The 25800-nt window shown below is 44.0% G+C and overlaps 2 protein-coding genes and 2 pseudogenes across 2 annotated transcripts; 2 read left to right on the top strand and 2 right to left on the bottom strand.

Moving 5' to 3' along the window:
* The first annotated feature begins 153 nt into the window (after positions 1-153).
* Positions 154-9671, top strand: LOC120905212 (annotated as a pseudogene).
* Positions 9432-12034, bottom strand: LOC120905229 (NADH dehydrogenase [ubiquinone] 1 alpha subcomplex assembly factor 2-like). The gene is made up of 2 exons (XM_040316121.1): positions 11665-12034; positions 9432-9933 (listed from the first exon to the last, which is right to left on the bottom strand). Exons 1-2 carry the CDS (start codon positions 11910-11912, stop codon positions 9732-9734), a joined length of 450 nt encoding a protein of 149 aa, XP_040172055.1. The 5' UTR covers positions 11913-12034; the 3' UTR covers positions 9432-9731.
* Positions 12035-19841: 7807 nt separating this feature from the next.
* LOC120905233 lies at positions 19842-21361 on the top strand (annotated as a pseudogene).
* A 163-nt stretch (positions 21362-21524) lies between these two features.
* LOC120899571 lies at positions 21525-22562 on the bottom strand. Its single transcript, XM_040305568.1, has 2 exons — positions 21978-22562; positions 21525-21916 (listed from the first exon to the last, which is right to left on the bottom strand). The coding sequence occupies exons 1-2, from the start codon at positions 22072-22074 to the stop codon at positions 21525-21527; spliced, it is 489 nt and encodes a 162-aa protein (XP_040161502.1). The 5' UTR covers positions 22075-22562.
* Between the last annotated feature and the right edge of the window lie 3238 nt (positions 22563-25800).

The following is a 25800-nucleotide window of genomic DNA, read 5'->3' as shown; positions in this document are numbered from 1 at the left end:
AAAACAAGCAGCTTGTTTTACATGATATAATAATTTAAAATTACTCTATCATTACAATAAATTTGTGTTTAAATTTCATCTTCACGAAACGGGCAGTTTTCCGTACTTTCCTATATGACACGTATAAACACTGCTTAGCCCTGATCTGTCATGTAGCTGTCAATTAAGAAAACGAAGCGATTGCTGCACGGTGCATACGGAAGCTGTGGTTCTCTGTTTAATTTGCAATAAATATCGTGAAAACCCCTTTTTCACGCTTCTGTGCAGTGTGTAGAATATGAATGGTGCCGTAACAATGGTAAGTACGGTGTGTTTTTCCCGTAATAAATGTTCGCTCGCTGGAAAACGGAACATGAATAGTCGGGCATTCCCGCAAGTGCTGAACAGAGAAATCCAATATGGCGGCTTGGGTTTGGGCTTGTGCTTCTTCTGGAAGCGAGTTGAAAATGGAACCGGGGGATGTGGGCGAGCGAATGTGCAATGGTGTGAAGGAAGATAGTATAATGTGTGAGAGTGTGTCCGTGCTCGTGTGTGTTTGCCGCGAAGTGAAGTGTTTATTCATAGACAGCTGTGTTTCTGTCGGTACCGGGGAGGAACAAAACTTAAAGCTGCAAAGAGATTGAATGGATAAAGTTCCCTTTTTGACCACTTTCGATTGTCCTTGGTCAAGGTCCTTTTGCGCGTGGAATAAGAAAACGCCGTGTGCGCGTGTGGGGTGTACCACTTTCTAAGCATACTACTGATATACATATCTAATCTGCATCTGTACCTTTTAGGGAAGCAACGAGTACAATTCCGGAAGCAACAACAACAACAGCGAAGCCTCACCGGCCCGAGAGGAGTATCGTAAGGAAGCGGAGAGCTCGCCGCCACCGGCGAAAGTTTCGAAGCGCGATAAGGAACGGGAACGAGATCGCGAACGTCGCGAACGTCGCGAAAAGGACAGAGAGCGCGAGGAACGTGACCGAGGTAAGTGTCGTCGGTCTGTAGAGCCGATACCGACAGTGTCCAATATTTGTTTAATACTTGTTTGACATCTCCCCTTGAAATCACGTTTCGCCCGAGCGAGAACCGAGCACACGAGAGAAACGATCCGGTTGCGAGGGGACACACACCACCTGTAGAACGGACATAACAAAAAGCATGCTTATTGATATACGATTAATTGATGGTAGTACAAATGTGAACGATATTTAAGCGACTCTCGATTGATTGGCTGCGACGGCGTGCAGTTCCGTGTTCCTTTTCAAGTGGAACTATCAGAAACCGGTGTGGTGTACTTCGCACGGATGTCGGTTCCCAGTCCGCGCGTCCATACCTTTTTCTCTCTTTCTCTCTTGTCTTCTTTTTTCATACAGTTACCGGAAGCAATTAATGTGAAAACATTGAGTAAAATGGGAATGTGATCATATGCCAATATGCTACTACTGTAAATAGTCTTCTCACCATTAAATAATCCGATTTGTCTTTCTATTGTGCATCACCTCCTCTTTCTCTCTCTTCTCTTTTCTCTCGTTTTTTCTTTCTCTTTCCAATTATGGGTAAAAGTACAGTAAATCATATAATCTGTCACAGTTGTGCGTAACTTTCACCATCCCCATGTACTCTGAACACACAAATTAAAACAAATTGAGCTAGGCATCTACACACTTCCCCCTCAAATCTTTGCAGCGTGTGTATGGTTAACCTACATTTTCGTACTCTATTTCGTACTTGTCCATATGCCGTTTAGCCATCTTTTTACGCCAATGAAATTTATCTGAAGGTATTTCTTTACACCAGATGTACTAATAATTATAATCGATGAGTTACACCGCTCTTGGTTTTGAAGAGACATTCTTGGAATACCTAGAAACAGTAGTTGGGTTAATGTGCCTGACACAAAAAGCTCGACTGTTATTCAGTTACTATTATTAACAGCGCACACGTTCATCGTTAAGTGTTATTTTATTTAAAGGTATGACTAATATTTTGATGGCAATAGCTCAAATCAAACGATAGTTGGCTTCAATTTGAAAATAATTGATTTTTTGCGTTTCATTTCGCTGTTCAGTGCTTTTTGAGGGAGAGATTGAAAAGTTTTAACAGAACAGGAAATAGTTTGTTTTACCATATGTACGCTTCTTAAAAGTAGAACAAACAACACCGTCTTGCAGTTTCAATATGCAATATATCGCGCATTAGAGTTTAGCCAGACCGAAAGGATATAGAAAATTATAGAGCACGTAGTTTAAAATTCCTTCCAAAATTATACACATTCCTCATGCTCCTCTTACATGTTAGTCTCCACAGCTCATTATCCGCACACAATCAAATCAATTCATGCGATTTCTTCGTTTCTTTCTTTTTTTTTTTGTTTCTGTACTTTCAGCGGCAATTGATTGATATCATATTGTTATGATAGTAGTGAAAATGTTTCTAAACAATAACATATTTGAGAAAGATAGCCTATTAATTTAGGCACTAATTGTAATACGTACCTATCACAGCCCACATCCTTCCGAGAAGATAATCTATCAGGGTGTGCATGATACTGCCTCATCCATCTATTGGCGTAAGGATGATCGATTATGTGACTGGGAGGTAAACTATTGTCAGTGTACTGTAAAAGCCTTACCAGGGCGAAGAAATGTGAATGTGTGGAAACGCACCCGCAAAAGCTGTCGGCAATGCGCGGCGATATATGTACTTCGTGTACTGTATTTGAAAATGATTTCGTACTTTTTTAATCATGCGTACCTTAGAGTACAAGTTTTGTGACCCTTACGTTGCAATTCGCTGAATTGGTGGCCATATTTGTTGTTGCATGGGGTTCCTTGTGCTATGTTTTTGGGGGTTGTTTCTATGTACTTTTATTTAAGCTTTTCCATCCTCTTCTCGGGGCATCGCAAAAGGGAAGCAGACAAACGGTTGCTGTTACGTTCCAGCGCTGTAGGATCGTACGATCAAGCACCAACCGGCTGGGGTTAGCGTATTGCGAGGTATACTCCCGAGCGATGGTCCACGTGGGTAATATACACGCGTGCTGCGTGCTCACTTACACTTACCGGAATGTTTTTGTTTTTCGTTTACACTATATTACGTTCTCGTCTCGTGGGGACGCTAGCTAACGAATGTCCTTCTCTCTTTTCTCTTTTCTCTCTCTCTCTTTCTCTCTTAATTCTTTTATTTCTGAATATTGTCGAACTCATGGGAGCTCAAGTCGGTTGTGCTATGCTTTCAACCTCCTATAAACGGGCATGCAACCTCAGCACACAGAGTTCGATCGGCGTGCGCGTATCACGAGGACACGAGCTTCTCTTCTCTGCGTCGTTCGCTGTAATCATCATCGGCGTATACCCCAAACCAATGTCGAATTCATCCTTCCTTCCCGGAGAGAAAACAGAGAGAAAGGCGCTAGTAGCGGTCGCGCGTAGAAGATCGATCAGTTATTTTTCTCTTTTTCTCTTATTCTCTTTCTTTGTGGTTTTTTCTTAACCTCCTAACTGTTGATCGTATTGTATTACACAGAGAAAAATTGCGCGACTGAAGTAAAAGTCCAATGATACGTGGATAGAGAGAAAGTGACGAATATACGCGCAAATGGAAACACATATACGATCAATGTGAACGTATTAATCGGCAGCATTTCTGCACTCTATCTTGAAAAATGAAAAAAAAGTGCATAGTATAAGAAAACTCCCACCCCCACTCCAGCATGGGACAAGTTCCTGGCGATCGGCTAATTGCGGTAACACGGTGATCGTGTTTTTTGTTTTTTGTCCATTTCTCTTTCTCTCTCTTTCTCTCTCTCTCTCTGTTTTGTTTTGTTCAATCTATGTGTTCTCTTTAATCGTACTTTCAGCGAACTGGGGATTGTTCGTGATTCGATGACGTGTTATATTTGAACAGCTTTGTTTGAATGAACCGTGCTTGCCTTCAAGATTAGGCTAACTGAACCATCATGTATGCGCGTGTTGTTGAGTATAATTGTACAATTCTAACTTCTTGAGACGATACAACGGTAGTAGCCAACATAATCCTTTGCATAAATAGTAGTAGTACTTCCACTGTTCTCCTCAGCCATCGTCCGGAATGGGCCGCGAAAATGGGATGTATTTTGTAGGCTCGATATGTGGGACGACGCTCGCTATTCTGCAAGGACATGCTCTGTCCGAGTGCGCGTGTGTGTTTCTGTGCTTCTCGTCCTGGTTGAACCATCCTATAATCATCGTCACCATCTCAACACCGCAACAGTATATATGTGAACAAAGCCTGGGAACGAGGCCGTTGGCAGTTTTTTCTTTCTTTTTGTCTACGTTTGGTTTTCTCTTTTCTCTTTTTTCTCTCTCTTTCTCTCTCTCATCTTTAATTACATATATATTATATTGTTCTCTTTCTTAAAAAATGAAAAAAATCCTGTGATAACAATATCATCTTTCCTGGCGTCCGGATGCGACCTAGACTCTTCCTGCTTATGCTGTGGAAGATAATATCGACCGCATCTACTTGACTTTGACTGTACGTTGTACTCCTGATCCAACACACGAGTTGTACCTGTGTGACATCGCAAAACTGATATCATTTGTCTCCAATAACCGATTGTTTTTCGTACCATCTACCATTAAAGTACCATTAGTTCCATTAGTAAATTATAAGAGAATATTTAGACGTGAATAGCAATTAGAACTTGCGCATATTCATCCCGATTTTACAATCAAATTGTAAAGCCGATGGCTTATTTCGTCTTGCTAGACGCTCTACCTGTTAATACTGATGGAAATAGCATATTTGGTGATTAAACCAATTACTCTATTTTGTGTTACGAATAACCAATATACCTGGGACCTTTTGCTTGACGTTCCAGATGGACTTGTTCATTTTAGTAAAAAAACGTTACACCAATCAAACGTTTTTTTTCCACGTGGCATATACATATATATGTGTGTGTGTGTGTGTGTGTGTTCTATGATCCTAATTGTTCTGTCGATTACGCCCGCTTCGCATCCCGCTATCATCGAGTCAACTAATTAATCCACATTATTTTTTCTTGTTTTTTTATTTATTTTCAGGATCTATATGTCTCTCGTATTGTTTTTGTTTCTCTCTTTCTCTCTCTTTCTCTTTCTATCTTTCTCTATTTCTCTTTTTGTTTCATCTACTCCCATGCGTATGCCAAAAGAAGCGAAAATGCACCTTCTTTGCAAAAGTACTGCGTAAAGACAGATACACAATCTGCCACTGCCACTATTACTACTACCAATACTACCACAACAACTATTCTTCCTTCGTCATCACGTTACATTTTGATACTTTGCCCAAGCGAAAGGCCAACAATGAAACCGTTCGCCTATCTACTACTACTACTACTACTACTACTACTACTACTACTGCCTACTGCTACCTATACTACTACCGCTACTATCATCACCACCACTCACCATCATAATTGCTACCGGTTCTTTCGTTCGTCCTTTGACTGAATTTCGCATCACGACTGCCGCGTGCGTGTACTGCGTAATCGCGATGGTTGGAAAACAAGACTCTAAATGTTATCTCATGTTACCACTGCTCTCTCGTGCAATGGCAGACTATACGAACAAGAACAGTATCACACATATTCACAGCACGTGGCGAGCAAAATGTATCAAAAGATTGTGAACTCTTGTCTCTTGTGAACATCCTCACACAAGTTGACTCCCCAGATCCATGGAAGAGGTTAGAATTGATTTGTAATCTGTTTCTTTTTTCCTTAAATATACTTCTATATGTACTCCAACTCCACGGGGCTGACAATGTTTGGTGCTGGCGATGCCAATCTAAGCATTGCCTGCGCTTGAAAAATGAAAATGTTGCCGGACCCTTATTTGAAGGTTGAAATTTTAAATTTTATTTTCGTACGAGTTTTGTTATTTGTTGTTTTTCATTCATATTCAAATGCAATAAACTGCACATTTTTGAGGGACAGTATGTTCCATCATGATGAAAACATGTATATAGGAACTCACAAGTTCTTAAAATATTTTATTAATATTACACTCTTGGTGCACTTTATTTTTCGGCATCATGTTTTTTTTTTATTTCGAGCTGAATATTATTTTTAAACGGATTTTGTAGATGAATGTGTAGTTCCCGTAAATAAGGGGTTTAAATATTTTTAATGAATTAATTGATCAGCTCCTGTATCTGAAAGAGAAATACAAAGCATATGTTTTAAAGGATTTCCTTCTGCTCATATAGTTTGTTTTAAACAAGTTGTGTTTCTTCTGACGTCGCTTACCGAAACCCGTTCATTTAACAATATCATCGTTCGCCATGAAGGCATTAAAAAGCAGGGAGAAACAAATTCGAAACCATACGAGAACCAATAGGTGTTATAAATGAGTCGCGTGTAACACGTTGTATACGCGCTACTACGCAAGACTGACCAGCTGTCTATATAAGAATTTCACTAACGCATTATTTTCTCCTCCATCCTCCTCGCAGAACCGAAGATTCTACCGTACATTGCGCAGCCCGTGTATGATATTCGTCAGATTGGCGATGTGGCCTTTGGACCGGGCACTCGGTCGGCACTGCTGGGCATACTCGGTGGAGCATTGCCCCGGCTTAACACGGAGCAGATCGAGCTAGTATCGAGGGCGAAAAAATACGCCATGGAGCAGAGCATCAAGATGGTGTTGATGAAGCAAACGTTAGCCCATCAGCAGCAGCAGTTGGCCAGCCAGCGCACCCAAGTGCAACGGCAGCAAGCTTTAGCTCTTATGTGTCGGTAAGTTGTATAGGGATGTTTTGCTTTTATATCATTTGTGCTGTTCACTTGCAATATAGTTTTAATACACGTTAAACGAAATTTATTTTTGATATGAGATAAAATCGAGATAACCGAACTATGAAAAAGACGAATATGATGTTATCTAAGACGGTTCTGAATGTAGAAAACGTTGATTTTCTTCTCGCACTTCTACGGAAGTCAGTCCATTTTCGTGCAAACTTTGATGCTAACCAACATAAGCTGATAAGATCTGATCGTCGTCGGTTTACTAACTGCACACTTGCGGACACAATCGATATTTTAAGTTTTGATCGCCAGCCTATAATGTTTTCGTGTTTTACAGTGTTTACGTCGGCAGTATTTCGTTTGAACTGAAGGAAGACACCATCAGGGCGGCATTCCTACCATTCGGGCCGATCAAATCGATCAACATGTCCTGGGATCCGATCACGCAGAAACACAAAGGATTTGCGTTCGTCGAGTATGAAATACCCGAAGGAGCGCAGCTGGCGCTGGAACAGATGAACGGTGCCATGCTCGGTGGGCGCAACATCAAGGTCGGCCGACCGAGCAATATGCCGCAGGCGCAGCAGGTGATCGATGAGATCCAGGAGGAAGCGAAGAGCTACAATCGCATCTACATTGCCTCGATCCATCCGGATTTGACCGAGGAGGACATCAAGAGCGTGTTCGAAGCGTTCGGGCCAATTATGACCTGCAAGATGTCGCAGGAAATGCTGTACACACGCACAAGGGATACGGATTCATTGAGTATCAGACGAATCAGTCCGCAATCGAAGCAATCGCCAGTATGAATTTGTTTGACCTGGGCGGACAGTTGCTAAGGTAAGCGTCGCGGAGTCCAGTTCACAGACCTGTTAGTTAAAAATATTAATTTTTCTTCCATCGATTGAAACAGGGTTGGACGATCAATTACGCCACCGAACGCGCTGATGGGCCCGGCGGCGAATTCCGCCATGCCAACAGCAGCAGCCGTCGCTGCAGCAGCTGCTACCGCCAAGATTCAGGCCATGGATGCTGTGGCTACGAACGCCGTCTTGGGACTGTCAGCCACTTCACCTGGTCTGAAAGTTGGTCTCACGGGGCTGCCGCTTAACCCGGCAATCACGACAGCCAGTGCTGGATTTGTTGCGCAAGCACAGTTGGCCGCAGCCACACAGGCCGCAGCTGCAATTAACAGTCAGCCGGGGCTGCTGGTGCCGCCAGTTTCGCTAGCCCCCTCCCTGCTGGTCAATCCGGTGCTGGGTGCTGCAGCCAAGCCACTTCCCACAGTATTGAGCCAAGCGAATCCGGCTGCGGTTGCGGCGGCGGCCGCCGCGGCAGCAGCAGCAGCAGCGGCAGCTGCTGCGGCCCCAAACGCTACAGCGGAAGATGTGTACAAAAAGCACAAGAAAAAACAGCAGGAAGAGCTACAGAAGAAGCTACTGGAGGAAGGGGAACCGCAAACGTTACAGCAGCAGGAGTCCATGTCGATCAAGGGCCAGAGTGCTCGGCATTTGGTGATGCAGCGGCTAATGAGGCCGCGCGAAAGCAAGGTGGTTATTCTGCGCAATATGGTCGGACCGGAGGACGTCGATGAGACGCTGCAGGAGGAGATTCAAGATGAGTGTAGCAAGTACGGTGCCGTGGACCGGGTTATTATCTACAAGGAGCGCCAATCGGAGGGCAACTTTGCCGAGGACGACAACACCGACATGATCGTAAAGATCTTCGTCGAGTTCTCGCAGGCCACCGAAGCAGATAGAGCCCGTGAGTCACTGAACGGTCGCTACTTTGGCGGCCGCCTGGTCAAGGCGGAGTCTTACGATCAGGCTCTCTTTGACCACGGCGATCTGTCTGGCTAAATCGAGGGCGCGTGAGCACGTGTGTGTGTTTGGGGACGTGTGGGAAGCGCTCCGCATCCTACACTTTCTTACCTCTCGAGCAATGGTCCTAGCTGATCAATTTTCGACACAAACATTGGGAGCGCTTATATGTGTGTGTTTGTGTGTGTGAAGTACTCTTTCTCTCTCTCTCTCACACACACACACACACACACACCCTTAGATGGGCAGGAAGAATTGGATGGATCGAAAAAAACACGATCGTTGGTAATGGGAGACTCAGCAGGTTCATAATTTGTTCACTTGGAAATGAAAATTGTGTCCAGTTCTTTGACCCTGCCCATCGCAAAGAGAAAACCCGCCAGTATCGATTAGCCAGAAAGATTGTACCGAACACAGTTGTTTGTTTATTAGCTCTCAAGCATCATATTACCACCAATGCTATCGGCCCACTCAACTTGAATCCCTTTTGAAATAGTAAATAATGCGTGGACGACGAACCCTTTTCACTGAACCAGCATTAATGTGGTTCATTTAGACTAAAAAGTAAGATTAAAAACCTAATAACACAACCATAAGATCACACCCAGGATTAATAGAAACCTACCTTTAAACTACATAACATGCACTTCATGCAACAAGCACCTTGATGGACTTTTGGAGTTTCGAAAAGAGGACAACTTTTGTTGCACTAGCAGTGTCCCCGTGTTACTACGATGCAATCCATCAGACCAAGCTGTGCATATAACAGAGAGTGAATGGCATTACGATGCACACATACACCATTTCTCATTCATGTGTTAGACATAAACATAGGCATAAAGTCAAAATAATCCTGCATCGTAAAGGACGAGCTGTGTGTATTGAAGGCGCAATACCTAGGAATTCACACGGACCTAATTAAATCCACCATAAATTTCGAGCGTCGCTCAACGCTGCTCTTGCTCTAATATATTATAATTTAACTGTATATACAAACTCGGGAAGCGCGTAACGGCCATTTGTTCGTTTTGCTGCTTTTCCGGTGCTACATGATCAAGGAAATATAGGACTAACGTCACCAAAATCATTGACCCCGTACGGTATATTTTTCTTTTGCCTTTCAAATGTCTTCCAAACAGCAAAAGTTCGCTCTATTTTTCGTGCTTTCCTTTGCCAGGCATAACTTCGTACTCGTCGTACTGAGGGAACGAACCCATTCCCGTTTTCTGCTGCTCCAGTGCAGCCGCATCCTTTGGTTTGCTGTACTTGGCCTCCAGTTCGGCTGCATTGCGCTCTTTCATCTTCATAATGGCCAGATTTTTCAGCAGTTCCTGCTCCGTCGGCGGTTCCTTCCTGTGTTACACAAAACAAACAACTATTGGTGTTCAACTTAAACCACGGATTTTTAAGTAAAATTTTATGCTTTAGGCCCGTGTCTGTGCTCCATCGGATGCGAATTTATCGGAAGGCCTGTCAAAATTTTATATGGAATTTCACAGATAACGTCGGACGTGTGATTTCGTCGTACGACGGAATAAAAAAGATTTCGTCGGACGCCGCATCCGATTTTATCTGTCAAACTAAATGTGTGGTAGGAACAATCTCAAATTGATTTTTCATAATCGTTATATTATTAATATCATCCAAATAATCGCAATATTATACGAAAAAGCGTCTGACAGCACGTGCGATAAAATCGCATGCGATGAAGCACAGACACGGTCCTTATTGTGGAAAAATCTTACAATATATTTTATTCAAAGTATTGCCCGTCAGAAGCTATAACATTTTCCCATCTTTCAGGCAATTTATGAATTCCATCCCAAAAAAATTGCGCCGGCCAAAAACGAATCTGCTTGCTCTGAAATGAAGCGTATTCCGGTAAGGGCGTTTTGCATCGAGCGAAATAAATGAAAGTCAGACGGAGCAAGGTCCGGACTATAAGGCTGGTGGGTCAAAACTTCACATCCACTATTTTCCAAATAGTTTTTCACGGGTTTTGCAACATGCGGCTGAGCGTTGTCGTGATGAAAAATTATAGCCTCGTGTCTGGTCGCATATTCCGGGCGTTTTTCGATGATGGCACGCTTCAAAGGTATTAATTGTGTTCGGTACAGGTCACCTGTGATCGTCTGACCCGATTTGAACAACTCATAATGTAACGGGCCCTTCTGATCCCACCAAATACATAGCATAACCTTGGCGCCATGGATATTTGGCTTCGCCGTTGATTTGGCTGGTTGGCCGGGCTTCACGTATGACTTTTTGCGCTTGGGATTGTCATAATGGATCCATTTTTCATCCCCAGTCATCCGATGCAAAAATGATTTCTTCTTATGGCGCTCAAGCAGCATTTAAGACATACAGAAGCGCCGTTCCACGTCTCTCGGCTTTAACTCATAGGGGACCCAATTACCTTGCTTCTGAATGTATCCGGCAGCTTTCAAACGTTTCGAAATGGCTTGCTGAGTCACTCTCAACGATGTACCAAGATCGTCTTGTGTTTGACACGAATCCTTATCGAGAAGCGTCTCTAATTCTTCGTCGTCAATCTTTTTTGGTTGTCCTGCGCGTTCTTTGTCTTTGCCACTTTTGAAGCGTTGAAACCATTCAAAACACTGTGTTTTCCCTAAAGCATCGTCGCCATAAACTTCTACAAGCAAACGATAACTTTCCGTAGCAGTTTTCTTTGCTAAAACGACCCAACAGAACCTCCCGCAAATGCTGTCTTTTTCTCCAATTTTCGAAGTTATTCATCGTGAAAAATAATAATGATGCGCACAAGATAAAATTGTTTTGTTGACTGTTTTTGATAGCTGTCAAATGTACCTTCAAAATGACATAGACAGTATATAAAGTTCGAGTTTTTACCATATTTGTTACTACGGACATCTAGCATCAAATTCCGGTTATTGAGTTGTACACCCAATAATAAATCGAGATTTAATCCCAAAATAATAAATATCCCGAATATCAAGAATTGCACGAATCGGCAAGTGATTAGAGCCCTAAGTGATATTCAACTTGTGGTCAGCAGTGTTTCCTACCTTCCGTAGGAAGCACAGGCCGATTCTTGGACCTTACCTTCTTCCACGTAGCCACGCTTCCCATTCGGCGGTAATCTCCTGATCGTACGCCTCCTTGGCGGTAGGTTCGAACCACCGAGACGCACGGCGCCGACCGACGGATGGATCAGCAGGAATTTCATAATATTTGTTACCGAAATAATCCTCCCCAACGTAGTTGCCCTTCATTTGGCGCGGTCGAAACGATTTGAGAAAGTTGTCCAGCACGATACGCATTAGGTTGCGCGTTGGTGGACCGTTGGCCATCGTTGTTTGTATGAGTTGAACTAGTACAAGTCCGAGAGGGAATAGTTTACTATTATTATATAAACAGTAGGTTCCAGCACTTGTGCACCGGTGTCGAAATTTTCTAGATAATTTTGTAAACAAAACGGGACAGCTGTCGTGGGAAAAGTGACAGATTTAGCTTGACGCTGTCAAGCCGTGAGGTTGAGTCAATCATGGAAAAATCGCGTGGATGACACGCGCTTAAGTTCATTTTTCACCTTGAAATGACTTGCCAATGTTGGACATCTATATTTTAACTTTAAAAAGAAAATATTTTGCGTATAATTCATTTGTTAGTTGATAATAAAACGTTGATTTACAAGCAAACGAGAAAAGAGGGAGAGAGTGTGACGCTAGAGTAGGCGAGATGGCCAACGACCAACGACAGAGAAAGAAACGCGCAATCTCCCTAGAGTGAAAGGGAGAACACTACACCACGCTCAAAAGCGCTAGAGTAGGATCAGAAAATTCTTCACCGCAGTTCGCAGCAAAATCTGTTGACTCGCTAGGTATGCGTTGAAACGTGTGCAACTCCTCCGCTTGCCAGGGGCAGTATACGTTCGCCATTTGTGAATTGTTCGTGTTTGCAGTAATAAACTGAAGGTAAAATTGTTTGATAAACGTTAGCGGGATAGTGTAAAAGGTGTAAATCTTAATTTCTCGCTCGTGATCTCTATTTCGTCGCATAAAACATGACGCGAGGCCTTGCTGGGCGTACAGTGCAGGCAAGCGCGTTCCATTCTCACACACCGAGCCCAATCGAGCAAATGGTGCAGTAGTGTGCGTGTGTTGTGTGTATGGGGTAGAGGATCGCTCTAACACCACTGTTCCGTGTTGCGTGTGCGTGCGTGCGCTCTTGTGTGTTTGTGTGTGTGTGTGTGAATGGCAGCGAAAAAATGTCCGATGTTGACGACGACGACATCGCGGGTTGTGTGATCGGCGTGGATTGAAGTAAGCAGCAGCAGCAGCAGCAGCAGCAGAATTGCCCGAGAAAAGTTAGTGTTGTTCGAGTCCGCAGAGCGAATTTGCTCCCTGTCATAGGAAAACGCAAGCGCTACCGGGCAACAACCGGCCGTGTGTGCGTGTGTGAAGAATATGTTAGTGTGGAGGAAAAATTTGGTGACGTGATAACGTTTCATGTAGCCCCGGGAGAAGGCATCACCACCACCTCATATACCAAACGCACTCGATTTTCGCGATTCTTGTACGCCGTGTGGGGCTGGGCGGTGTTGATGACTAACGCGCGTTTGGGGCAGTGCTGTGCGGATGCGGTGGATGTGTAATGCAGCTTTAAGAACTTCCTATGTCTCGCCTTTTGCTGTGCGGTGTATGCGTGTGTTATGCTGGCGTCCGTTGATGGTTTACGTGATTTCTAGTGGCTTTTCATAGTGCTTCAAATTTATAGTTTGACGGATAGAAGACGGACGTGGTGACTATGCCCAGTGGTGTTAAGCAAGCCTCACCGAACGGCAGTGGACAAAGGCGAATTTTCCATCTAAGTAGACAGGATAAACATATTAGGGAAATGTCCCTCCTTGCATCCTGGCATCTCGTTTATCGTCTCTTAGTAGGGTGTGTTTTGTTGTTTTTTTTGTTTGTTGGTCCTGTACCATTTTCACATCACAATCCCCCACCCTAATGTCGTCTTGGCTCCGGTACTGAGCGCACAACTGGCAAAATGGGAAAGGGCGGTGGAGGTGGTGCAGTTTTTCGAGCGTGAACAACATATTTAGAGGGAGCAACGAAACCTCATTAGCCTGCGAAAGGAATGAACACCGCCGCGTGTGTGTGGAGTGTGTATGGGCTGGCCGCCGTCGACCTCCTCCCCCTCATCCATCCCCTGCTCCCTAAGTACACTGTCGCTGTGTTTGTGTAAACCACGCCGAGTGTGTGCCTTCTCGAGAGCTGCGGCGAGTGTGTGTATGCACACACATTCTTCCCATCGTTGGTGGTTTTCTTCCGCCTCGTTGTCGTCGCCGTCGTACTGTTTGCCGTGTGTTGCCCCGACCGTTTCTCTGTGTGTGCGCTGGAAAGAAGCGAAACATTCCGTTCCATCTTTGAACAACGCGTTTTTTTTATTGCCGGAATTTTGTTTCTGGTTGAAGCCGTTCCTATCGCAGCAGCACAAACTACCGCTTCGACTCAAAAATTTCCACTTTTCGAACAAAGCATGCGAGAAGGAAAACCATCCCTCGATGGGAAGGAACTTCTGAAAATACTCACACACATACACACCGTCACATACATACACTCACACAAAGGCATTAGGAAATTCATACAGGCAACAAATTAGTCGTGATTTGATGCGAATCTGTAAAGAAAAAAAAGTGTTGGACTCTATCGACGGAATTCGCGCATGAAAATGAATTAGATGAAGAAAATGACTCTGCGCCTTTTTGAACTGCTTGCCAAATACTACCCTGGTCGTGTGTCCCGTTCGTTCGATGCAGTCGGTGAAAGTGACATTTGCTGCGCAATCCGGTTGAATGTGTCAAACATACTCGTGTCTAGTTTTCTACGATTATTTATTTCTACGTGTCGTTTGTGCCACACCAGGAAACCATCGCGTCTCTCGCACACACTTTCACAGACCGGTGGTAGTCAGCAGTGTAGCTCTGTGTGCGTGTGCAGCGGTTTGTTGCTCGAGTGTTTTCAATTATTTGCTGCAAATGTGCGAATGAGTAACTGGACAAACTGAGATTGAATTTATTCGAATCGAATCGAAATCGTTCATTCACCTATTTACGTTCAAAAGAAGTCATGCAGTCTTGAAGCCTTAATAAATATTTTGAACGATTGATACTATGTTTGAACTGATCCTGTATCGGAAGGAAGAACACATTTTTGATATTAAGAGTTAGATGTAAGCTTATGTATTTAAAGCTTGCTAACAAGCCGTTTTGGGACAAAATCTCTCTATCAAAATAGGCAAACAAATTGGTCCTATATCTTGGGTTTTGTTTTGATCATTAAAAGATCAATAAATAGTAAAATCTTGTCAAAGATTGCTGAGAAAACCTTCTTCAGGAAATTATTTGTTCACAATTTTTTTGCTTTTCTAAAATTTTTGGTCGCATAAATCTTGGTCGCAAAATCTTGCTCACATAAGTATCATCATATTAAAAATCTTGACAGAATCTTGGGATCAAAATTGTAATTTGTTTTGTAAATGTATGTAAAATCGAGTAATTTATGTTATCTATAAATTTCGATAAGCATTTCTAAAGCGGATTTGAGTCTTTATGATACGCCTTACTTATACTAATAAGTCTACTTATCCATTTATTGACATTGTTCCAAGCTGTACTCACTACCTTATACCTCTACAACTTTATCCTCAACCACCTATAAAACACCATCGTAGTCCTCTATCATCCCGCTAAATCTCATCAGTTCCAGCAGCTTCAGCTTCTCGATAGTGGACCGCACCTGAAACGCAATCCCATCCCGATGATCGTCCACCTCCACGACCAGCTCCGACGGCCGGGAACTTGTCCAGCCCGTCCCGCCAGCATCCAGTGTGCGCCATTTCGCACGCAACAGCAACAGATCCAGATAGGTTCGCACGTACTCCAGCAAATCGGCCTGCTCGTTGCGAGGTTCCGCCCTTAGCACGAGCCAGTTCGAGATCGCCTCACACTCCCGACTACGATTACCCAACGCCCGTAGTATGATGCGTTCCAGCAGCTCCACCTCGGACATTGGTGCATCTTGGAGCGGTTCGGGTAGCTTGCGCGCGCCACAGAAACACCGATCGTTCGGTTTGATAAGCTCCTCTACACAACAAAAATACAACAGAAAAGTTACTATCCATACAAACACACTGTAACTGTTGATAATGGTGGCAGTACTCGCACAAACTGTCGTCTTGCGGCATGACGCATCGTCGTGGTGCCGTCAAACGTGATGATCGTGTACTGGAGAACATCACCAAAGCGGGCCACTAGGTTAGGATCTTCCAGCATAAACTTCCCGTCCACCGGTTCGGTAACATTCTGACACAGGGCACAGTCGAGTGCCTCCGTCCGGCCACCGTAATACTTCACGTACAGCTCCACACCGAACAGCTCCGTGTCGGGGTTGTATGCCGTCCACAGCCGAATGCCTTTCGGTGAGAGGACTTCGATGTGAATCTTGCCTATCCGATGGCCCTCTAGCTCGTCCTCGCCACGAAACCAGTCCAGCAATCCGGCCCGGGACGCACCGAAAGCGATCACTATTAACAGTGCACGAAGCATGTTTGGAAACATTCTGCAGGGGTTACTTATCAGTTCCAAAAATCAAGATAACCTTGTACAAGCACTTCGTTTTGCAATATGCACTGCGCTCTATGACACACAAACTCACAATCCGCACTGTACATGGTTTGTGTGATTGGAAGTGTTCTTGTTGTCGTGTTTGCTTTGCATTCCTTATCTCGCACCCTGTCGTCACCCTGTGTACTGTCCTAGGTCCACGACCTACTATTATTGTGTTTTTTTGTATGTGTTCACCACCACTGCGCCATCTGTCAGTTTCCCGCCAGCTCGCCTGAAGCCAGAGGATGACCGCCTAGCCCGTCAGTTCCGCCATCAATTAACGGGAATCGCTATCGAAGTTAGAATAAATTAATTAAGCACTAAGTTGTTGCCATTTCTTGCGCCAAACCGTGTACCGGCAGCATCTTTAAACAAAAAAAAAAGAGAGGCGGCCACTACACCGAACCTCCGCACCAGACAAACCAAACTTCCGAAAGCGGGCAACATTTCCCGGAAAAGTGCCGATGGGTTCACCATTATCGCAACGCACTAGCACCATTCGGCGTCAGTAGTAGTGGCAGTAGTACCGTCTTGGCTGCAGAAAGTAATTAAGCAAACAATAATTTATTTCACCAGCACAATTCATCTCCCGTGCGCTCTGCTGTGCCGGTTTCATTGTGCCGCTGTTGTTCCCTCCTTCGCCTACTCTCTCCCTCGCTCTAACGGGTTCTCTCCCACTCTCCCTTTCTTAGTCGAAACGCAGCACGTGGCGTGGTAGCTTAAAAATTCATTATCGCGCAGGATTGTTGCGCTATCCGGCGGCAGAAAGCCAACGCTCTTGACACACGGTGCGGACCGGGGGTGTTGGATGTTGGTCCATTCCATTCACCCGCACCAGGATGATTGGTTGCGGGTGCGGAATTTAATAGTAATTACGCCAGAAAACTCGAAGCCATTAAAATTATTTTAATGGGGCGTAGGGCTCGTGCTCGCGCCGAGCGCTTTTAATCGAATTCAATTATTTCATTATTGGAAGGATGGTGAAAAGATATGGAAAAGGTTAGGGGTGTGGTGGTCGAATATTCGCGCGATGATGGTCAAGGACATACTTTACTGTTGAGCCTAACATTAATATGGTGGAAATAAATTGTGAAAGTTCTTTGACAGTGCCGTAGATCAGGCTTGTAGCAGAGGCTTGTAGGGTATAGTTGGGTTTTCCAAATATTTTTACTGTATGCCGTCAAAGGGCAACATGCTGAGCACGAAATACCCGTGTCCTTTCTTTGACGAGTAAAGCTTTAAATGAGTTAAATAAGTGTAAGCAAATTTCAATTCAGAAAAAATAATTTACCATCACCCTTAAAAGTAATACATTTAGTAAAATGCGAATGAAGCCAATTGGTTTAAAGTCTCTATAAAAATAAATATTACATTCAGAGCACCTAAATACATCGCATGGTATACATCCAGGCGTATTTCAAGTACATAACTTTGGGAGTAATCTTATTAAACCTCGAAGAACATTGTACTAAGACCATATTTTCTTCAACTGTCTTCATGTACATACTGACCCTTCACCAAACAATTTTATAAATGAATTTGCTCTTTATAACAATAGCTTCATTGTTCATTTAACAAAGCTATTGTCGTACTGTATAGAAACACTCACCATCATAGCCTAATGTAATGACAAATTCTACAATTCCGGCCTTTTCTGCGGTAGCAGATTGATGCGTAACAATCGCAACCTTACAGCTACTACCCACCTTTAGCATCCTTTACCTAAAAACTTTCTACTCACAATTGATTCATCTCTACCACGATTGTAAGGTTAGCGCAACTCGCACAATGAATACACCAGCCGTTCTAAACGTGGTATAGTTGGCCCACGTGTTACACCGCGCGCTTTCTACGCCACTACGCGTTGATAACAAAGCTCTACAAAGCGATCCTATCAGTTTGGGTGCCGTTTCCAAAACTTGCACTCAGCCATTGTTTTCTTACCAATGTTTTAACGGTCCATTGTGCTTGAATTTGCTTTGATGTATTCGGCGAGTATGGTGTATAACATCGGTACGGTACTCATTTTACATTTTTGGAATAAATGTTGAGCTATCCATACTTTAGGGGTAGGGGTAGTATGGTATAAGGGCCGGTCTTGTGGTACAGTCGTTCACTCGTACGACGTAACAACATGCCCGTCATGGGTTCAAGTCCCGAATAGACCGTGCTCACGTAGGACACTATCCTGCGTATATAATAATTCAATAACAATAAGTCATTGAAAGCCAAGCTCACTTCACTAGTGGGTACAGGCAAGCCTTGACCGACAGCGGTTGTTGTGCCAAAGAAGAAGAATTGATCCATACTTTAAATCCCTGAAAGTAAAGCCATCCATTACTTAGTCCCTGAACTACGGACCGCAAGAAACCGTGTAACTCAAATTTAAGTTCAAGTCGTTTCTATCGATTTTATTCAATAATATTGCTATTAGCATGTAGTTTTGCATGGAATTTAGCTACTTCATTAATTATTTCATATGATTCGTAAGATTTTTTTCTCTTGTCTTATTTTTTATATTTTAAAATACGGCCCTTTAGACCGTGCCTCCTGAATGATAGTGAATGCTACTAAAAAGCTTATAAAAATGGACGGTCTTGAGATAATTCGTGACTTCACAACATGCCCATCATGGGTTCAAGTCCCGAATGGACCGTGCCCTCATGTAGGACTGATACACTCCAATGGGTAACTAATAACTCACTAAAAGTCAATCTCACTAGTGTGTGGCACAGGCAGGCTGTGGCCGACAACGGTTGTTGTGTGAAAGAAGAAGATCATATACGTGAAAATATCTTACATTTCGCAATTGATGTTTCAAATGAGTACAGACGGTCCCTTACATACACGGTTAATGTACAGACCGAAAAGATACACGGTTTATCTTGAATTTCCGCGTAAGTGGAATTGTGATTTTCCAAGTGGAAAATGATTTCCACAAATTTTCACAATTTTTGCAAGTAGGGGCGGTTTTAGTCACTCATTTAATTATTTGATATAATTCTGATTGAATTTAGCAGTTTTAAACCATTTGAAATGGTTTAAACGTTTTATCAAAAGTGAAATTATTTGGCATTTTACAATGTATGTGTCAAATCAGTACAATTTGCTCAAAGAATTGTCAAATATAGAAAACCGCGTATCTCCGAATCCGCGTATAAGAGTTACCGTTTATCTCGGAGACCGCCTGTACAATTAGCTCAAAACAAATTTCAAATTTAGATAAATGCGCGTATCTCGGGACCAACCTTTGTTTTTAAGTTATGATTGCATAACTTTAGGCGCCTAACTGTTCCAGGGACACTTATTAACAGTTCTATAAAACCATGATCAATGTTTAGAATTGTATGAACTTATGTATTTCAAGCTTCTTTTATTACATTATGATACAAAGCTTCGTTTCTAATTAACGAATTTATCTTTCACAATGGTGCCATTCCGTCTAAACGTGATCCAACGGTTGCAATTCAAATTTTCGAACTCCATTCGAAGCTCATCCCTTAATTTTCGAAATCTACCCCTCGCGGGCAGTGCAATATTTGTCTCTTTCTAGCACAACTCTACACTCTCTCGCTCTTCCCTAGCGCGCTTGTGTGTGTGCGCACACTTTGACAGTTCAGAACACAACAAATACCGAAAAGAGCTGCCAGAACGAAATCGTTTCACACAAAATTACACCCAAATTCGGCGCCCGAAATCGATAAGAAACCCGATCAACCATGACCGCGGACAGTGTGGATTTAGTGTGAAATCACCATTCTACCCATCGCCAGCAAAATGTGGTGATAGTTCTACGCAAAAGCCGCTCCTCCTCGGTGGTGGTGGTGGTGGTGGGTGTAGCGCACGCTTTTCTTTCCTTTTTTCGCTCTTCACTCTTGTTTACGAATCACGCGCCGCTCGGTGCCAGCTGGTGGCCATTTACGGTGCTAAATCTTCACCCTGCATCAGTGCGCATCACGATGGATGGGTAGGGCAAAGCAATGCAAATCCATAAACTGCCGCCAACAAAACGGGTTCTAACATGTGGTTTCTTCCTCCCGCTCCCTTCACAGCATGTGCTTCGATTACGATCACTACTTCGCGGAAGAAACGTTCATCATCGACGATTTCGGTGAGATCTGCGAGGATGTGGTCCGGATTGCCGGTGCGAGCTCGCTGCACCTTTGCAAGGATTTCGATGCGGAACTGCGCAGGAAAGCCCCCTCCCGGTGGCTTTAACGCTGGCTCGAGCCGCTGCTTCGACAAGGAGGTATCGTCACTCTTCTCCGAGATGGAATACCTTACCGAAGTGTCGCCCGGGACGGATGTGGTGCTGTCGGACACGAGCGCCATTACGATTGCCGTCAATCCTAGCGAGTTTTCCTGCAAACGGCCCATCCGGCGGGAACCACCGGACGGAACGGGCGCACTGGAAGGTGGTGGGCAGAATGATTGTACGGCTGAAGCTTCCTTACCGACACCCGAGCCAGACAAAACTGCTTCACCCCACCACCAGCAGGAACCAGCGGCACACGGCAATCTGTCCCTCCGGTAGAGTATCAGCGCATTTTGAACAATTACATTCAAAAGGGCCGCCGAAAGCTGGAAGCTAGCTCGTACTCCAAGATGAAGGCGTCCTGCCCGAACGGGGACCGATGGATGGCATCGGCACGACTATCTACCTCAGCGCTCGATACGGTAACGGCGTCAATGCAACCGTCCGCTAGGATCACTTCCGGGCCCAGCCCAGCACCCGTCACTGCCATTGTCCCAAAGTTCGACCACCACAATCCTTCCGCCTCCATTAGACAAACGGTGAATATGATAAAATCATCTCAACTGTCCTTCCCATCGGTACAGCCGGCTGCACAGAGCCGGACTGCTTCGTCGGGGCTGTTCAAACCGACACGATTGCATCACTGCCGGGATTGTGGGCTGTCGTACGCGTCCAGCGAGTCGCTGCGGAAGCACTGCTGCATTATCGCGGAACAGTACCAGTGCCATCTGTGCTTGCGTGAGTTTAAAAGCGCAAAACGCTGGACCATCACATGAAATCTCACGACAAAGTATTTTCCACCGATGACGATTTGCGGAAGTAGTGGGCTGCTAGCTGGCGGCAAGCTCATCACTGTTTGTTCTTCCAGTCTTCTTTCTTTTGTTTGATTCGTATTGCTTCCTCATTTTTCTGTCATTCTGTTTTTTTCCCTTATGATTTGCCATACAAGACGCTTGCTTTCGGGACACAAAGTGTTTAGTGTTTAGTAACGATTACAATAAATGGTTTTAAACGAATTCACCCATTTCTCTTTCGCTGCTAGTTCGACTCCTCCAGGAAGCTGTCGAAATCGATCACATCCAGGTAGCCTTGGCCCAGCTCGAGCACTTTAAACTTATCGAGCAGTGTATACATACGGAAGCCGACACCGTTGTGGGTAAGGTAGGTCGTGACGACACTGTTGACCAGCGGTCGCAGTGCCTCCACTTGAAACAGGCGCGACTTTACGAACAGCTCGGCGTCAGCAACTAGCTTCGAGGCATTTTCCAGCGGGAAGAACAGATGCTCGGACGCTTGCGTACCGACGCACTGCAGTATCTTTTGCTCCAGGAGCTGCTTCAGGTGGGCAACTTCTTCGTGGGCGACTTGCTGATCGCCTACCAGGCACTGCGAGAAGCAATAGTTGTTCTTCGGGCGATATAATAGATGATCTGAAAATTATATAAAATTAATTTTAACATGGTTATACTAGCACAAAGTCCATTCCCACACCTGTTACGAGAATCCGACGGAAATTGCTGTGAAACAGCGTTTTCTTGTGCGTAACCATGAAGCGATAGCGAATCGTGTCATCCACTTCCACCACCATGCCGTCGTCGTGGATGAAAACTTCCCATCCACCAGGACGGACGTGTTGACGAGCAGCTGTCTGTCCCAGATCGGTCCCCGGGTGCTGTGATTACCCCGGCCAACGTACAGCTCCAGCCCGAACGTCTCGATCAGCGGACTGTCCCGGGTCCAGACCATGATGCCGGAAGGTTCGCGAACCTGCACGTGCACCGCAAACTGTTTCGTAAACACCAAATAGTCGGGCAGATGAACATCTTCCTGGGCCCAGGTGAGGCGCACTAATGCTAAACTCAATATAAAATGCACCAGCGAACGCATCGTAAACTGTACTGCGAGCGAGCTGAGATCACTATCTGTGAATGAGACGAGGTTTAAGTTTGTCCGAGCAACGCTTACGAACGAGAAAGTTCCTCTCTCGAGCAAAACACAACTTGTACTGATACGCACCGCCCGTTGACTGCACAGATTTGTTTATTTCAGCACGTTATCACAAATTTACAATCAAAGCACAGCATTATCACAATTTTAACGGCGTTGTTTGAATACAGCATCCCTCAACATACACAGAGTGACCAGAAATACTTATTTATCCGTAGAGTTGGTAACCAGATTTACACACCTAAGTTGGCACCCGGCATACCCGGGTATTCCATACGTTTTGATGCAAAAATTAACGATTTTCATAGGTAAACAATGCTTTCTATATTTTAATGCTGTAAGCAAGTAATACCGACCATATATTCTCTTGTATTTCATTTATTCATTAAGTTTTTTCATTTTATTATAAAAATAACGGTCAAATTGAAATTTGGAATCGCTTGAATTTGACTCGAAAATAAGCACAATACGAAAAGGGGAAGAAGAGAAACGTCATTCTCCATACAAAATGTATGGAATACCCGGGTATGCTGGTTGCCAACTTACGTGGTAAAGTTAAAAAAATCAAAATAAAATACTTACAGGCTGTTTAAAATTACAATTTATACACCAAAAATCAGAAATTAAAAGTTGGGAGGCTACGAAAATTTCAGGTCAATAAAAGCAATGAATCAAAAGTTATATCAGTTTAAAGATAAAAAATACCCGGGTATCCGGTTGCCAACTTAAAGGTTATCTGTATTCCTACTGATTTTTTATATGCCTACCGGTTCACAGATGAACACCCTAAAATAATCGATTTTTACTTTTCCTGTCGAAAATCACAGATTTTTTTATAATACTAATCGAGAAACTGAACCTAAACTTGTATAATACTGTTATCAATAGAAATTGTCAATCTAAACAATACAGCGAAAATCGATTGACAACACGTGCGATAAAATCGTATCCGATGGAGCACTGCCACAGCCCCAAGCGCCGAGGAAAGGAAATCGCCACCGCTGAGAAGAAAATGGGCATCTCAGTCCTTCTTTGGCTTAGAATTCCTAGTATAATTTTCAGATCGACACTTCAGAAAAACCTGCAATCGTGTGACCGCTGAACCAAATCTAATCCATCTCCTTGAAATAGATAAAGTATACATTTTCTCGCGAGGTGGAATGTTCGTTTAGCGTATTAGCACCCTCCTCTTCCCCTCTCGCTTGGCACTTTTTTAAATGAATTTTGATTTTTAAAACCTACCGAAAACTACTGACAAAATCAAAATTTACTACTTAAAACCAAGGATAATGTATTTAGAAGGTTGATTTTACCGCTTTTGCTGGGCGACATTGTGGGGACATCTGTCACTCTCTGCATACAAATTTCAATACCCCGCACCAGCCCTCCTGATTTTTATACCGGAGCCCCCGGAAGAGATATGTCAAGTCGAGAAATGTCATTTTGCTCTGAACAACTTCACCTTGTCATTTATAACACCTTGCTTAAAACAACAAATAAAATTTTGGAATCCTACCGAAAACCGCCTAAATAATCTGGCCACACTGAACTGACAGGCGGCTTGTGTCAATAACCGGTACCGATGTGTCCAATCAGAGCAAACAGAGCAGGGCAATTATTTGCTCTCTCGCACAAAGCGCTAGCAACAGACACACTGTTTCCGCGCTGACAGTTTTCAACCGCACACCATAAACGAACGCTCCTCTGATCAGAGTGACCAGAAATACCGATTTATCTGTATTCCTACCGATTTTTATATGCCTATCGATTCACAGATGACCGCCCTAAAACTACCGATTTTCCATTTATCCTACCGAAAATCACAGATATTTGATTTTTCAGTCGTTTAAGCTTAATCTGTGGCGCTTGGGATGCTATTTCAAGGATTGTTAACCACATTTGTTACTTAACGCGCTGATGCACGTTTGTTTGCCTGGCACTTTTTATCCGTTAAAATTTAATGTGCATAATAAGTAGGCTATGTCAGTTGCGTGAATTCCGAAAATTTCTCGTCAAAGAAAGTCATTTAAATTTGAATTTGAATCTCGCTGTCCGCGGTTTAAGCTCACCTGACAGAAAAAGAGAATTAAATTTTCAGGCGAGGGGAAGGTAGAAACACACGGTGGGGGTCCGGCCCAAGATCGGATCCGAAGTCCGTTGTTTTGGGCTGATAATTAATGAATGGCGGATGGAGCGCTACCACAGGAGAATGCGCTCTCTTGCTCATTCTTCTTCTTCATTTGGCACAACAGTCGCTGCCGGTCAAGGCCTGCCTGTACCCACTAGTGAAGTGGGCTTGGCTTTCAGTGACTTATTGGTACCATAGCAGGATAGTCATGGGGGGTCGGTCTATTCGGGGCTTGAACCCACGACGGGCATGTTATTAAGTCGTTCGAGTTGACGACTGTACCACCAGATCGGCGCTCTCTTGCATGCCTTTAAAATACACGAGGCGCTCTCACTGAAAAGAACGCTCGCTCGCGCTGTTTCATTGTATTTTCCTCATACCCCTTCCTTTCCGTTTCTTCCCGAACAAGCTGCACTAGTGCGAGCGAGACACCGATACCACCATGCCGCTGCGAGAAAAACAAACTGAGCGCGCAGGCTGAAAGTGAACGCACACATTCACACATGTATAATTGTGTGAGTGCAAAAACTGTGTGGAAACCAAAACACGCTCGCGGCTCTGCGTAATTCCGTGTATTTCCAACCGTCTCCCCTGCTTCTACATGCCCCTCGTCTGAAAGTCGCACACTTTTTCATTCTCTTTGCTAGTAGGATAATCATTAAAATAATTGATTTAATTTAAATTGTTGCGTTCTGAACAGTGCTCCTGCCGAAATCTGCCAATATAATCTGGCCACACTGGACCGCAGGGCAAAAGCTCACTCGAAAGGTCAATAACCGTCGCAAAACGTCAAAAACGACCGTCGCCAGCGCCTCGAAATCGTTGCGAGTTTCGCTCGCTGGCGACGTCGGTTTGCAGTACACGCGACGCCAGTTTTGACGTTTTGCGACGGTTTTGCGACGGTGGCCGCCAAAGCTCGCCTTGCCCTGTGGGCAAAGTGACCAGAAATACCGATGTATATATATTTGGGTTTGAAGGAAAAATCTCAATTTTTGTAATCATTGAACGATGAAACTCAGCCAAACAATCAAATCAATCTAAATAATCCAGCGAAAATCAAATTATAGCACGCACGATAAAATCGTATCCAATGGAGCACTGCAGTGGCCCTAAGCGGTCGCGTGGAGCCCCAAGAAAAGAACTTGCCACCACTGAAAAAAAGAATGAGCATCTTAGTTATTCTTTGGTTTAGAATTCCTAGTACCATTTTCAGATCAACACTTCAGAAAGACCTTCATT

Source organism: Anopheles arabiensis, chromosome 3 (assembly GCF_016920715.1).
Source record: "Anopheles arabiensis isolate DONGOLA chromosome 3, AaraD3, whole genome shotgun sequence".
NCBI classification, from domain to species: Eukaryota; Metazoa; Arthropoda; class Insecta; order Diptera; family Culicidae; genus Anopheles; species Anopheles arabiensis.
Note: the sequence above shows the minus strand (reverse complement) of the source record. Positions and strands in the feature narration are given on the sequence as shown.